Source organism: Acanthopagrus latus, chromosome 23, assembly GCF_904848185.1.
Source record: "Acanthopagrus latus isolate v.2019 chromosome 23, fAcaLat1.1, whole genome shotgun sequence".
In the NCBI taxonomy this organism is placed as follows: domain Eukaryota; kingdom Metazoa; phylum Chordata; class Actinopteri; order Spariformes; family Sparidae; genus Acanthopagrus; species Acanthopagrus latus.
Window position 1 is genome coordinate 2549718 of NC_051061.1, and position 15493 is coordinate 2565210.

Sequence of the window (15493 nt, forward strand, 5' to 3'; positions counted from 1 at the left end):
ATGGATAGATTGCACTATAGGTAAGAGAACTAACATGAATTTTAGATTTTCCGGTGAGCTGTCCTTATCTTAAAGTTTATCTTAAAACAACAACACATGTCCATATGTAAACTACAAGCACTGCTGGTGACAAACTGATCTTTTCTAAGAGCATCTCCAATCAAAGTGACAGGACACAATATCCACTGTAGTCCTTCAGTGAACTCATTTCAGCAGATATTCAGCAATATTCAACCCCAAAACTGCTCCTGATGTGCTGGTTGCCACCATCAGTATATGAATTACTGTAAGTTGCTTTGGACAAAAGCATCTTCTAAATGTAAATGAACTAAAGTGACCAATTGTGCGTACAATGTGACAGGTGTTTAACTATAGACTCTATACCTCTGTTCTAACAAACTCAGCAACAGATGTGCTTTGGTGCTGTGATAAAGTTAAATCTAAACTTCAGATTTTCTAACTGCATTTCCCATCAGCCCTGTCTCCAGCCCCCACACGTCTGTGCTGAATACTGAGCATCTCTCTGCTGGCTGCAGTGGCTTATCTTGCATATTCATGATGCATCTCCTCAAGTCACTTTATCTCCTGTTTGTTTCCCATGAAGTTTTATTAATAACTCTCATTGCATTAATAATATCATTAGCATCTGCGTGTGTCTGCTGCTCGTCTCCAAGGTGCTACAAGCTACAAGAGCATTCCGTCTTCGGCTGCCAGAAAATCAAACCTGTTGCAGCATCAGGGACAGGCACTGTGACGTGAAGACCTGTCTCTGAACTGCTTAAACTCACCGTGTTGGACTACAGCATGCATTCAAAGAGGACTCCGGGGTTTTTTTTTGTCTCAGATCTCAAAAACGTGTCTAGAAATGAATTTCATTAACAAACAAAAAGTACAATTATCTCATCACAATATTTTACTGCCCACAAAACATACATCTTCAAGCTCGAGTTCATCTGAGTTGAAGTTACTGTGATACAGAACAAACAAAAGCTGAGAGCCTCTATATAACAGTCTATGTAGAGTTTAAACTTAACTTAAACTTAACGGTGAAGAAGTCACAATCAGAACATGTACAGTCATAATTTCATTAAAAACGTTGGTATTCAATAAGACAAACAAGTATTCCTGTATGAAAAGAGATCGGTCACATCTCCTCACATGTGACTTGCTCTTCAGTTTGTGTTAGAAACCGTATAAATATAATGTGGATATTCAGAGTCCCTTGACCAGAATCCAGTCCATGTGTGGCAGCTGTCTCTCTGCTCTGAGGGAAGGAGACGTCCTCACTCTTTCTTTCAGGACTCACAGAGCAGTTTGTGTCATATCCGGGGCGGCCCGCGTAAGAACAGGACAGACCATGAAGACGGACTAGAACGGTCTCTGGAAGGTGAAGGGCGGTGAACCCACGCTGCTCGGGCTGCGTAGGTTCGAGTCGTAGGAGCTGGGCGTCATTCCTACAATGCCCTCGGCCTGGGCCGTCTCCCCGCACAGGAAGTCATCCTCGTCTTCTCTGGAGCCCTTAAACACAATCAACCACCACAAGCAAAGTTTAAGGGACCGTGAGCCAAATCTGAAAACGACCCAAAGCCAACAGATTTATCAGGGAATACACAACAATATACTGCTGCTGATCAGTCATTACGCTCTGTGTTTCTTCCCCTATGTGATCATCCATGTTAATCACTGTATTTATGTTTATGTAATATTACACCAGAAAGGAAGGAACACCACACCAACTTCACACCAGTTTTACAAACTGACAAAACTGATGTTGATGATGTCATCAGGGTTATATAATATATAATGTACTGTGGAGTGTAAAGAGCAGGCAGGGAGGGTCTTGTAGTGTGTCTACTGCAAGTCAGAAGTCAGAATTTCTGAGTTGACATTTCTGCCTTTTAATCTAGAAGCGTTCCAGTGCATTTGCTGGGAAGAACATGGATGCTTGCAGCAAACAGGGGTTTGAATGGAAAGTCTGCAAACTGCCCAACACCTACAGCAGCTGATTCAACTGTTCAGGACACTTGATAAAAGACAGGAGAAGTAGGCTCCTAACAATCTGCGTGTATGTCTGCAAACTGAGGCGACATGGATTTTGCCCAAGTTTCATACTTGGATTGCCGTTCTGTTGCACTTTTCCATGTCGGAGGTTGACTTCTGAGCACAATTAGTCACTATCTACTCGCATTATGGGAAATGCAGGAATCGGCGTGTTTAGATATGAACTCTGTTATAGCACAGACTAAGAGGAAGGGTGTCTTCACCTATGCCATGTTGATGCTGATGATTCCTTTTTGGAGCTCAAAGTTTTAGTCAATCAATTAGTAGCTGCTATTTTTATATATTCTTTTTTTATTTTGATGATTCATTTTAGTGATATTAATATAATTAATACAAAATTACAACCATTCCCTGGTTCAGCTTCTTCTTGATAGATGTAGCTGTATTTCTCTGCTTTATATGGCCCTTTCACACTGTACTGTATGCTGGAGCTTTGTGCTTTGTACTCTTCTCTTCCTGCCAATAAACTACTATAACACTGTTCTGTGGATATTGCAAATGTTTCTTAGCACATGTAGCTGTGATATCAACGTATAAACGTCATCATGGAGCAGTCTGTAGCCTCAAATCATGCTGCATCATGCGGAGTGCTTCCAACATGTATGAACACATCTGACAATCTTCTGTTATGTGCTGCATGTGTGAACAAGCAGATGTGGACAGTATCCTGATGTGGTTCTCTGGATGATGTCCAGAGTTCATGTGTGAAAGGGGCTCAGCAGATTTGACGTTTGGACTGTTGATCTCAAAAAACATTTATCTGACATTTTATGGACAAAGAATGATTTCAAAAAATAATCTCTAAACAACACTGGTTGGTTGTGGTCCTAGTTATTCTATGGCCTCAGCAGTGCAATAGCACACTGCTGTGACCAGTGTTTACCCCTCTGTCAGCTTACCTGTCGGCCTGCTTTGATGGGAAGCAGGTCTTTGTCTGCTAGTTCTTCCCAGACCTGGTACAGTGGCTCGATCAACTGACCAGACCTACAGACACAGACACACACACACAGAAGGACAAAAGCCATGAATACATCATTATTTATACATAAACATCATTTTATACATGAGCCTATGAGCTGTGTGAGCAGTACTGCACACACAATTGCTGATTATTAGCAGGGTTAACCACATTTTAAAAAACCTGTGTATACAAACTCATTTTGGTGTAAAACTGGTATAAGTTACAGGTTTAATGAAAAGTGGAGCAGGTACATGCATTAGTATGCAAATAGCTGTTAGGGGCGTTTCTAAGGTGTACACGCAGCAATAAGAATGTGTCTGCATATTTCTGCGGACACACATTTTTGTGATACGTCTACACAGTTTCATGCCCTAGTGCCATGGGACAGTTCTTTCAGAACTTTTCGACAGCTCCTGAATGGACCTTTGTCTTCTAATGTTTCCACAGTCAAAAATGAGAAAATCATTTCACAGATTATACCTTTAAGGATGAAGATTGCACAGGGGAAGTGAAAATGGAGCCGGGGGAGAAAAAGGAGATCTACTGTCTTTCCTAAGACATTTTATTACAGAGAATAACCCTAAATGTACCTCTTGAGCAGGAAGGGGTCGAAGGGGAAGAAGCTGTCAAGCGGGTTGGTGTTGGTGGTCACACTGTCTCCCCCTGCAGAGCTGCGCACCACCGGCAGCACGGTGCGGTTATTCCTCTCTATGATGGTGTAGCAGAACACCACCTGGTACTTCCTGCAACAAAAACATATCAGCTGCTGCGGTTCCAAACCTCTTCTTGGTTTGTAGGAAATTTCCTCTCTAAACTTTTATGGTGTTTTCTATTCAAATAACAGTTTGAGGTATAAACAAGGTAAAACTATCAATATTGCACACACAATAAAAGCAAAAGTTACAGAACAAAAAAAACCTTTGTTGAGCAGGATTCGATTATTCTTATTCTGCTCCCATTAATCATCTGGTGACCCCTCACATTTATCTTGTGACACTTTGGAGCTGTATTACTAGAGTGAAGTACCTAACTGTGTATAAAGTTGTGACAACTAGCTGCACCTCAAGCTTCTACAAAAGTAAAATACTCAATGTAATTTTTCCCAAAAAAACACTTTGACAAACACATGATTGTATGTAGGAAAACCACATGGGCTCAGGAAAACAAGCCTTCTGTTTGTATTAACATTTTACACAGCGTCCCGACATTTTGGGAATCAGGATTCACCACTCAGCATAGCTGCTGCCAGAGAGAGAGCAGAGACAGGGCGTGTACCTGGTGATGGCAGCAAACATGCTGGTGACTGATGGCAGGCACACTTTGAGGGGATTCAGCTGACACATCACCACCCGCTCCAGGTTTAGACTCTGCAGGTACTCCAGACCTGACACACACACACACAGGCAACATTAATTAAAGTGTTATTAATAAATAAGAAAAATGAAAAACAAAATTAGATTTAAAGGTTAAGTGTGTAATATGTAGTGGCATCTACAAGTAGTATACAAGTCAAGTATGTTTTTTAATCACCCAAAAATGTGTTTGATTGAAAGTAATACTGTTGTGTATAACGTTAGATATTAGCACACTGTAGTCTCAGTCTGTGCCTCTCAGAGAGCTGGTGCTAACGTCACATTAGCAACATTTATTTAGATTTACACCTTGTCTATTGCAGTACGACAACACATGGAGTGATAACTAGGACATTTAAGGCCGCGACTGTGCTGAAACAGTCAAAGTAATGACTTAGTGTGACTGATAAACTGAGGAGCAGTCTGCTTATCACTGAGTTCAGACATTCTGTGAATATTTTTCACAGTGCTCCATAATTTCTTTGCATGATCCTAATTTTTTTTAAAAAATGTTTTTGAGTTATAACCTATAGTTTTACAGACAAATTAACTAAATACACCTTCACTTCAACACTTGAACTAGTGGAAATATGCAATGCTGTTGTGAACAAGTCCATACTCGAAAAAAAAATGTCTTGTCCCTGAGGGCCACCGTAGCTTCTGGGGCTTCTCCAGAAGCTTCTGTGGATTTGCTGCCATGTTTTTCATATATGGGTGGTTGGTTGGAAAAATTAGCAATGTGAAATAAACCAATGAAACTTGTTTTTTTAATTATTTATAATCATTCTCTGATAATGAACAGAGGTACCTGAATAACAAGCCTCTCTTTAGACCAACTAAGAACCAGCAAAACCAAAACAGTATGAAACACATACGTAGTCCTGTCAGGGTGGTACGATAACATGTGAGATGTGTGTGAGCAGCAGGTGGGTGGTGTTTACCTTTCTTCATGTTGCCCTCCAGCATGGCTCTGTGTCTGAAGATTAGTGTGTAGAAGACAGCCTGGCAGGCAGCGTAGAAGGGCCCGTGCAGGCTGATGTCACAGCAGGCCTGTCTGCCGCTGCTGTCCTGGCTGTCAATGTAGCGATGGATCCAGGAGAGCAGCAGGTCCAGGCAGGCCCGCACAGTGCTGCAGGAGAGGGAGGGGACAGAGTCGTAACAGGATGAAACGTGGTGACAGAGGAAGACACTGCTCACTTTGAATTTCAGCTGCCTTTATGCTTTTTTCAGCAGAATGAACTCACAGCACAGGGATGAACTTTGCTCGGGCAAGGAAGCTTCCTAAGTATCCGGCAGCAGCCTGCCGGAGAACAGCAGGCTGAGAGGGGCTCTGCAGGACCTTCCAAAGGTGATCCAGGAAGGCCTCGGCCAACGCCTGAAGGACAGAAAAAATATATATAGATGATGTTATCTTCAAGAAAAATATGTACAGGAACAGCAGTGAGGTGGATTTAGAATTAGGCTGTTTCCACAGGATCATGGGCAGGTGTAATGCACAGTGCAGTCTGTCAGAACTTGGACAGTGAGATAAACAAGTTTTTCGTCGACATACAACACTGTGTGCACATTGATGTGGCAAGCCAGTTTTTTGACCATATCATAATTATTAAGCATATTTTCCAACTCATAGCTGTATAAATTGGAATACTTATTGGATTAAAGCATATCATGTGGTGTGTATTTGTGTAAATAGGGAGTGTGTGGCCTTAGGAGATCAACACCCTATCAAGGTGTGCATAATTATTAGGCAGCTTCTTTTCATCAGGGCCAAAAAAGAGATTCAACTGATTTGAAAAGTCTCTCAGAGGGATGCAGCACTCTTGGAACTGGTAAGATATCGGGGCATGATCACAGAACCATCAAACGTTACATTGCAAATGAAAGACACAAATTAACTGCAATAGATTTAAGAAGAGTCAAATGTGAAGCTACCAGGAACCCATTATCCTCCAGTGTGCTGCCAGAACTGCAACCTACCTGGAGCACCCAGAAGTACAAGATGCTCAGTGCTCAGAGACATGGCCATGGTAAGGAAGGCTGAAACCAAACCATCACTGAACAAGACACATCTTGAACAGTAAATTTACAGTGAAGGAAAACAGAACACCTCTCTGAACAGTATCTGGAAGCTGTGGTTGCTGCTGGGAAAAAAGTTGATCATCAACAGATCAAGAAATCTGAGAGACTCCATGAATGGAAGGCTTATGGCAGTAGTTGAAAACCAGGGTGGCTATATTGGCCACTGATTTACTTCCTTAAATATTCAGGTTTGAGGTTTATACACATTTTGGATTGACCCAGAGCACTGTAGCTGCCAAGTAACAAAATTAATCCTCAAAAATACAACTTGCCTTTTGCGCACACAGTGTAGACAGAACACTGCATTCGGTTGAGGTGAACATGTCAGCAAATAGACCAGACTAAATGCCCTGACTGACATCGTTAACATCTCCCTCAGTCAGGCCATCGTCCTCAGATGCTTCAAAACATCCACTATAATACCAGTAGCAAAGAAATCAGCTGTATTCTGTCTGAATGACTACCTCCCCATCGCTCTGACACCGGTTGTGAAGAAGAGTTTTGAGCTGCTTGTCAAACCACACATCACAGCCGTGGATGCGATATCCATCACTTTGTACTCCGTCATCACTCATCTGGACCAGAAAGACGCCTGCGCCAGAATCCTGTACATTGATTCCAGCTCAGCATTTACTACCATCATCCCCCAGAGACAAATGGAGAAACTCCTCCTCACGCCTCCCACCCTCTCCACATATTCTTTGTGTGTGTTTATTGATTTATTCATGGGATCCCGATGGATGGATGGATGGATGCCACACACCGCAGCTTCCTATCATTATACCAACACCCATGCAGTGAGTGAAGTACTGACCAGTCTGAAGCTGCAGAGGTAGAAGAGTGTGTACTGGACATGGCAGGAAGCGTGTGTCGGCAGAATGAGCTTGTCAAACACACCCAACAGATCACGGTACAGCTCCTTCGTCCGTTCAACATGAAGAGCGCCTGAGAGAGAGAAAACAACAGAAAGGCTGCTTAAGAGGATGACACCCTTTGAAGCCAATACTCTTCACTACACACTGTTGTAAACGTTTCTGAATACACAAGGTACATCTGACATGCTCTTGGATCAAAACTGGGTCGAATGACAATACAACTCTGTTCCCGGTGTCAAAGCTGTGTTATTCAGCTACCATTTTCATGGCAGACATCCTTGATGTAAGCCATCAGAACAGCCATGAGAGCGTCCAGCCTCTCAGCCACTGGGTGGGCTGTCACAGCCACCCTGGAGGAGTCATCTGCTGACATGTCCTCATCCTGACAAGAAAAATACAACACACACACGGGCTGTCAAGGCAGGAGGAAAGAAATATGGAAATGGCTTCTTTCTACACAAATTCAAAACTGACATCACAGAGAGTGATAACGGAGCATCTTAAACACTGGCTTGATGTGTGGATAAGTCTGAATGTAGCAAATTTACAAAAACAGATGAATAGCTGTTGGTTTGGGGTTATTTGCGTCGGAGTATCCAGCTCTGGTTTCTTTGCATGGACGCTCACTGTCTGTAATTTGGGGCTGGTTGCATATTTATCTGTTAGTTCTTTAATCTATTCTAAAACTCACATTAATAAAAAATGTTTCTCAAATGCACATTTTCAGCAATGAGCACATTTAAAACAAGATGTAATTTCAATAATTTGTATTTATTGTCATACAATTTATTCACTTCTTCTATCTACGCAATACTTCATTGTGGTGTTAGTGCCAGATGCATCATGCTTGTTTTTTTCATTTTTTTCTTTATTCTTCATCTAGAAACTCACCACTATCTGTGATAAACCTAAATATCATGTGCTGCTTTTAAAAGTCCACGGTCCTAACATGCAAACTGCAAACTGGTGCTGGTTGTTACCATGTCAAAGAGTCCCTCCTCAGATTGCTCATCCACCTGCTGGGTCTGCAAAGCGTTCTCCTCTGCCTCCTCAATGTCTGTACGGGATGCACTCACCTGAAAGATATCACACACAGACCACTGCTACAAACAGGTGGATACACACAAGCTGAGAGACCATATCCACCCTCCACAGAGTAACTCATACTTTCAAATATTTAACTCTGTCTTTAAACAGAGTTATTTGGAGTAAAACCACTTACATCCAGTTTGAGCATCTTTCCGATGATCAGCTCCAGTATGTCCCGTCTGAGTGCTGGTATATACACGGACACCCTCAGGAGGTTGTGGACATAACACTCCTGTAGAGAGCAACAAACTATCAGTCAACAGGCGACTGAAGCTCAGGAGGAAAAGTGACTCGTCCATTAACCAGATGGCCGAATCCCCGGCTTCCCCAGCTGCATGCTGAAGTACCCTTGAGCAAGTTAATGAACCCCAAATTGCTCCTGATGTGCAGTTGGCACCTTGCATGGCAGCCTCAGCCATCAGTGTGTGAATGGGTGAATGTTGCAAGTATTGTAAAGCTATTGTTATTGTAAAGCTTTGAGTGGTCAGTAGCCTGGAGAAGAGCAATAGAAATGCAAGTCCATTTACCATTCTGTGTTAATGCTGCAGATCACAATTTTCGGTTAAGTACTTTTTCTAGACTGCTACTTTGTCTGATATGTTCACAGAACAATGTACATTACATATTATTGTCTATATACTGCATGTATAATGAATTCTTCTGTGGCTAGTACAGAGGCCAAGCTGTCATTTCTCCACACTTGTTCTAATTTTTGCTAACAGCCAAAACTAATCACATTCCACTCTAACAAGGCGTTTCTTTGAGATCATCGACATTCATTCACTTGCAGTTGTATGAGGCCAGACAGGATGTAATTCAATACTCACAACCATCTGCTTGGCATGCTTGTATGATGTGTAGCACCTTTCAGTGGTCTCTTACCAGTGTTCTGGAGGATTTCTGTACAAAGGGGAAGTTCTCTTGCAGAATGGGCATGAGAAAGTGACTCGTGCTGAAAGAAAAGGACGAGATTACAGTACAATACAATACTCAGGCAGACAATTCATGTTTGTGACACTAATGTAGATCATACTGCCATGCAGGAAAAACAAATAATGCAAATAATGAAAGATGTCATTTGACTAGTTTGTGTACGATACAGTCACAAGTATAAAGCCAGTTCTTTATTTTTGGTGAGTAAAAACACTAAAACCAAGACAAGAAGACAAAAAATGGCAGAATAATAAGTGACTTACGATGGAACATATCTGGTGATGAGCTGTAATGCCTCATGACACTGACTGAAGTTCCTGGGAAGGTCTTAACAAATCAAAGGGGGAGCTGAGAGTTAATTCATTTGTACCCATAGAATGTGAGCATGAAGGTGGCTCAGCTTCACATTCACACTTCTTACATAATCTTTGCAAACTTCAGCAAGCAGCAAAACAACAACTGCACGTTCAGCATAGATTTTTGTATTTTTGAACAAATCACTTAATAGATGCACGACACCTACTCTCATCTTCATCATCTGAATCCGAGATATCGACTCCTCCTTCACAGATGGTCACTCTCTCTGGAAACAAGCACACACACACACATCCATGAGTCACTGATAGTAGGATATAGTAAATTCATTACATATAGTCAATGTTCACCCTTTGCTTTCAAATGCAAACTCACACCACACTGAAAACAGGAAGTTATCACTGTAAGGCAACAGATTAAGTCATTTCAAGCTAACTAGCATTACTTGACAACTTTGACAACACCGCAACATCATGAATTCCATACTTAACTTTATAAACTATAAAAGAGTACAAGCAGTCAGGGGAACCTACTAGGAGTGAAGTGGGAGACCACCATCTTGAGGCAGGCACACAGGTAGACAGTCTGTGCTGAGACCAGGTTACTGAGGAAGGCCATGTACTCCTCCACCACAGCCTGGCTCCGGCCCACCCATGGAAGCCTCTAAGAAAAGCACACACACCACAAGAGAAGGGATTTAGCATGCCCACCCGGGCAGATTATTAGTTTTAACAATATTTTTTGCAGGTATTGGAATTCAGCTGATAAATCAGGTTGGTGATTTACCTGAAGAACAACCCTACAGATACACAGAGCACTTTATTGTACTGCAGCAGATACAGCCAGTATTGGACAGGTCTTCTAGATAATTGATACTCCTTTATCATGGTGAATGTGGCTTTATTGTATATCAATATAAAACAATCACCCATCCCCTTAAAAACATAAAGAGGTAAAGTAAATAACATTGATTATGTCATTACAATGCTATGTTCTGCTGGGAAATCTGAGGACCTGGTACTCATGTGGATGTTCTTTTTACATGCAACACCAATCCAAACCTTGTCGCAGACCCCATGTTAATGGCAGAGCAGCTTGAATCAGGAATCACCAAAGTCTTATCCAAGCAGACCCTGCAGCAGCCATTTTGGAGGCGGGACTGATGCCTAACATTCCTCTGGCCATTCCTGGGCACTTCTTGTGGTGTGTGCTTCTGCCCTCGGGGATTGCTGTTATCAAACAGACGGTGTACTTGGTATGACACTGTGTTTGGGTTGCTGGTGCATGTCAAAGAATAGAATCCAAGATGTCCCAGAGCATTGTTTGAAGCTAGAAAGGTGGCAGGGTCCTCCACATATAAAGAAAGTAAAACAGTAGGAAACGATGTTGTCCTTTGCGGTCAGTTTGTTTATTCAGTTTATTTAGGCATTAAAATATCTCTCCCAAAACTACATAGTGGACTGTATTAGGTTAACAATGTACAGGAGGTAAAGTTGAGTATGATGAGCTACAATACACACTGTTCAACCTTTCAATCTCTTGGCTTTCCATACTCACTAAGACAGTATAGATGAGCTGTTCATGGTCCTTGGTCAGCTGTGTCACACAACTCCGAAACTCTTGTAGCCAGTTGATGATCTGAGCATCCTGTCAGAGGGAAGACAGAGCTCACTGGACACTATACTACACAGAGAGCTCAGCAGGACACTACACACACACACACACACACACACACGCACGCGCGCATGCACGCACACACGCACGCACACACACACAGATGCTTCACTGTACCTTTATGTCAGGATCAGCCAGCTGATGTTTCAGCAGTTCGTAGTCACTCGAGTCTCCCTTCAAACAAGAGGAGCAGCACTTCAGTTCTCTCAACTTTATACAGTGGTGACAGGTTCAAAACATGACATAACGCTCTCACTCACCTGTTTATGTTTAATTAGCGTGTCCGCAACACTGCCTCCAAACCTGACCGTCTTAACAGGAGGAGTGTTCAAAAAGTCCCGACCCTCAGTCTCCATATTCCACTGCGCTCATGGGAAAAAGTGCTTGTTTTTGTGATGCTAGCTGTCCCGAAGCTAAAAGATCCAGCTAAAGAGGGAAGGACTCGCCGCTTACATTTTTATACAAGGCCACTAACAGTTAAGAGTATTTGAATAATGTTAATCATTTCTGCAAAGTTATTAGAAAGTTCTGAGCGTAAATGTCCGACTATGAATTAAATGGGCAAGCGCATGTGGGAAATCCAATTTCGCAAGAGGAAGGGAACTGCGTGTTTACGGAAGTGTAGAAGGGAGCTCAGGGTGTCGCATTCAAAGTCTTCCCATGAGCTCGGCTTGTAAGGTAGAGGGTTCCGGTTTCCCTTCGAAGCAAATGCACAGTATGTGAGTAGTGCTTTCTCTCTGGGCAGTTGTAAATATGTCCAGGGAACGGGATAACAAGACAAAATAATATTGATATGTTTTAGTTGTTATTTTACAAATACAATTTTAAAAAAAGAGGGAAATCAACAGTATATCAGGGTTTAAAAAATAAAACAATTAAGCATTATTATCTTGTACATATGTGGCTCAGGCATATGATCAGGCACCTTCCTTTGTTGGGTTTCTGGGTGTGTCCAACAATACACATACATAGGGTATACACGTGTGTGTCCAACTGACAGGAGAACAGACCCAGAACAGGCTGACCTGTGAACTCCTTGGTGCAGAGAGGGATTTTTGTACCTCAGAGTATTGAATTGATCCTGGGATCCTGAAATAGTTTACACAGTCTTCGTGCTGTCAGACGTCAGATAGACTTATCCATCAAGTTTTATTTTGGTGGTTGGATTGGATGATATGCCTATACTTGTGTCATAAAACTTTTTATGTATTAGAAATCAGATTTAAAATAAGATGAAAAAATATGAATATCCTGTTAATGTTTTTGTTTTGAATGGCAAAGATAAAAAATTGAAATTAAAAAATACAAAAAAAAAAAAAAAGCAAATGCCAAAATATTGGATTTGACTGGAAAACCTCTCAGTCAGCCTGATGTCTTCAGGATGCCTCCGAGAGCCATAAAATTACTCCAAACACACCGGAATATTGTCACGAGGACATTGTAGGACTCAAAGACCAAATGGCGAAATGAAGCCATCAGAGAAACTCTCATCAGTTTCCTTTCTTCAGAAGTTTACAAAGAAGTGTGAATTGATCTCACAGGGCAAAAGGACCTCGGACCCCAGCATGCACATCACACTGTAGCCTTTCTCATTCAAGAGAAGAAGGAACTATTTTTGGAGAAATAGTGTGTACTGTGCCTGCTAGAGACATCAATGTATCAATACACTGATGTATGTAAGGCTTATAAGTTGCCACTCAGAACTTTTCAAACCTGAAAATGACCTGCACACCTTCACAAAGAGGGTGCATGGAACACAGAATGGCTAAGTGAAGGACTGATGCAATGCCTCTTCCCTTTTCATCCTCATCAGATGCAACATCTCCTCAAGTCCGCTTAGTCCCCTTAGTCCGCCACTGCATATCAACAACAAGCATGCATCTGGGGGTCCACTGACGCTGGGCAAATTTCCCATGTTTCTATACGTATATCATATGTTATTAGGGCATATCATGATTATTTTTTAGACCTGATATGGTTTTTTGAGCAAAAGAAGTAAAATAATCTTAAACATGAAAAACACGCTATCTCCCAAAACAACCCAACATTAACATATACATATATTTAATATACATTCGACTCAACAAATTAAAGAACCTCAACTAGAATGGCACTCATTATTAGAGTGCCTACCTCTGCAAAGGCCAAACAGTCCCCTTTAATTCAATAAAGCTTAATCCGGTATCAAATTATCAAATGATATTATCAAGAAACATTACCAAATGTAATAACCTCCTAAGATTATGGTTCGATGCAGTCATTATAAAATGAAGAGAGTTGGATGGAGCTCAGCTTTTATCTTGAACAAGTCAAATGTACCAGGCAGCATTACTGGTAATGTGGCCTTACCCTCCATCATTTTGAGTCTATGAATTTCATGAAACTCATCTCCATCTCTCTCTGTGTTGTATTAAGATGTCATTAAAGTATGTACATCTGTCACATTAAATATCATATGATTTGATGTGTAAATATTAGCTGTACATTTTCCACTCCTAGAAACAGCCAAATAAGCTGACATTGTTCATCTGTTTCCCGCCCACTGAAAGTGGTTGACTGGACTGCAGTGGGCTTGCTTGTATAATTGATAATGTAGGCACACAGTTTAAAAGTAGAGCAGAGACACAAGCACAGCAATATAATAAAGGTAAGTGGTTCCAAAGGTTAAAAACCGAAGCTTGTTATCACCATGGGTGGGAACGAGGAAGCCTGCTGCCAGCTACGCCTCTTTTTTTTTTTTTCTACAATAGTATTCTGTTTATGAAAATGGACTTAGTTTTTAGATCTCATTTATTTGATTGTGACATGTTGACTACTGCAACAGGTTTAAGTGCCCAGAAGGATTAACAAGTCCCAGCTCAACAGTGACATTATTTTTTCTTACAGAAACCCTAATCAGTCTGTAGTTAGGTAAGGCTCACAGCATACACCTGAATCCACATGAGCCTGATCTGAACAGAAGCTGCTTCTGTTTTATAAGCTACCTGATGAGTGTTTTTACTTAGAATTTATAAATACATATTTTTCTACCCTTACATAAAATAAAGCTTGGATGAATTAATTTTCATTTCAGGCCACAAAACAGGATATTACATGGTTTGTAAGGTAGTGTGATGTTTTAATATCCATTGTGCATCAAGTGCAGAGACACCACTGTATAGTTGTCAATACAAGCTATGAATGATATTAAATGGAAAGCTGACATAACCTCCACTGCATCAATGATTTGCATACATTTACATATTTACATCAATAATGCTGTCAAATGAAACTCTGCGATATGGAAACCTGAGCTTGTGTCAGAGTCGTGACCAGCGCCATCTCACTCGTGTGGTTAATGTGTTGCTCTTCAGGGACAATGTGTGTAATTCATGTTATAATAAACTTAGCCCTGATTCAATCCTGAACAGCCACCTTCCACAACCCAGATAGTTCTGTCCTTCAGCAGCAAATTAATTTATTATAGAAACAGGTTAAACACAAGAAATAGTAAAAAAAAAAAAAATCTTAGACAACATTTATATCCGAAAGAATTAATTAGTAAATTGTTGCTATGGACACCACCTAATATTTGTGTTTTTCTGTTGTTTGGTGCTGACTAATAGGGCATAGTGGGTTTTACAGCCTTTTTTGGCTGGCAACTTAACAATGAGCTGAAACTTCCATGAGGCACAGAGGAGCTGTGGATTCAGGTGAGTAGTCTCTGTAGGTTCTTCTCTGTAGGGGCTACTGCCATCCAGAAGTGCCATTGCCAATATGGGGTGCACTTGGACTACAGTGGTGTTATTGGTGGTATTGTTAGTGGTTTTAATGTTGTGGCTTATCAGCGTGTACTCAACAGCACAACCAGACAGTTCGATCACACAAAGCAATCATTAGACAGCCACAAACTTTGCTAAAACTATCCAGAGTAGTAGTGTTTTGTGCATAGAGGCTACAAGAAATCAAAAAAGGTGTGATTCTTTCCTATAAACAATTATAAAAAAAAGATGCCATTCACCTTCATACACTGTGCACAACTACAGACCTTCCTGTGCGACTGGCCCCATTTGTGCAAATGTCCTCATTATAATTTGCTGCGAGTTTATTCTACAGTTGAAAAAGAAAACCACTGAAACTTTGCGTACTGATCTCCATAAAGACTGAATCCAATC

At 41.2% G+C, this 15493-nt stretch overlaps 1 protein-coding gene across 2 annotated transcripts; it reads right to left on the reverse strand.

Moving 5' to 3' along the window:
- Window positions 1–843: 843 nt before the first annotated feature.
- rrn3 (RRN3 homolog, RNA polymerase I transcription factor) lies at window positions 844–11983 on the reverse strand. Of its 2 annotated transcripts, none has more exons than XM_037089882.1 (17): window positions 11600–11983; window positions 11457–11513; window positions 11223–11312; window positions 10199–10328; window positions 9874–9933; window positions 9614–9677; window positions 9300–9369; window positions 8551–8649; window positions 8309–8404; window positions 7587–7710; window positions 7268–7398; window positions 5619–5749; window positions 5316–5503; window positions 4298–4406; window positions 3613–3765; window positions 2961–3045; window positions 844–1518 (listed from the first exon to the last, which is right to left on the reverse strand). In XM_037089882.1, the coding sequence occupies exons 1-17, from the start codon at window positions 11693–11695 to the stop codon at window positions 1369–1371; spliced, it is 1833 nt and encodes a 610-aa protein (XP_036945777.1). In that variant the 5' UTR covers window positions 11696–11983; the 3' UTR covers window positions 844–1368. The 2 variants fall into 2 exon arrangements, with proteins under 2 accessions (XP_036945777.1, XP_036945778.1); XM_037089883.1 differs by lacking the exon at window positions 11600–11983 and adding an exon at window positions 10727–10894 and having other exon boundaries at window positions 11457–11496.
- Between the last annotated feature and the right edge of the window lie 3510 nt (window positions 11984–15493).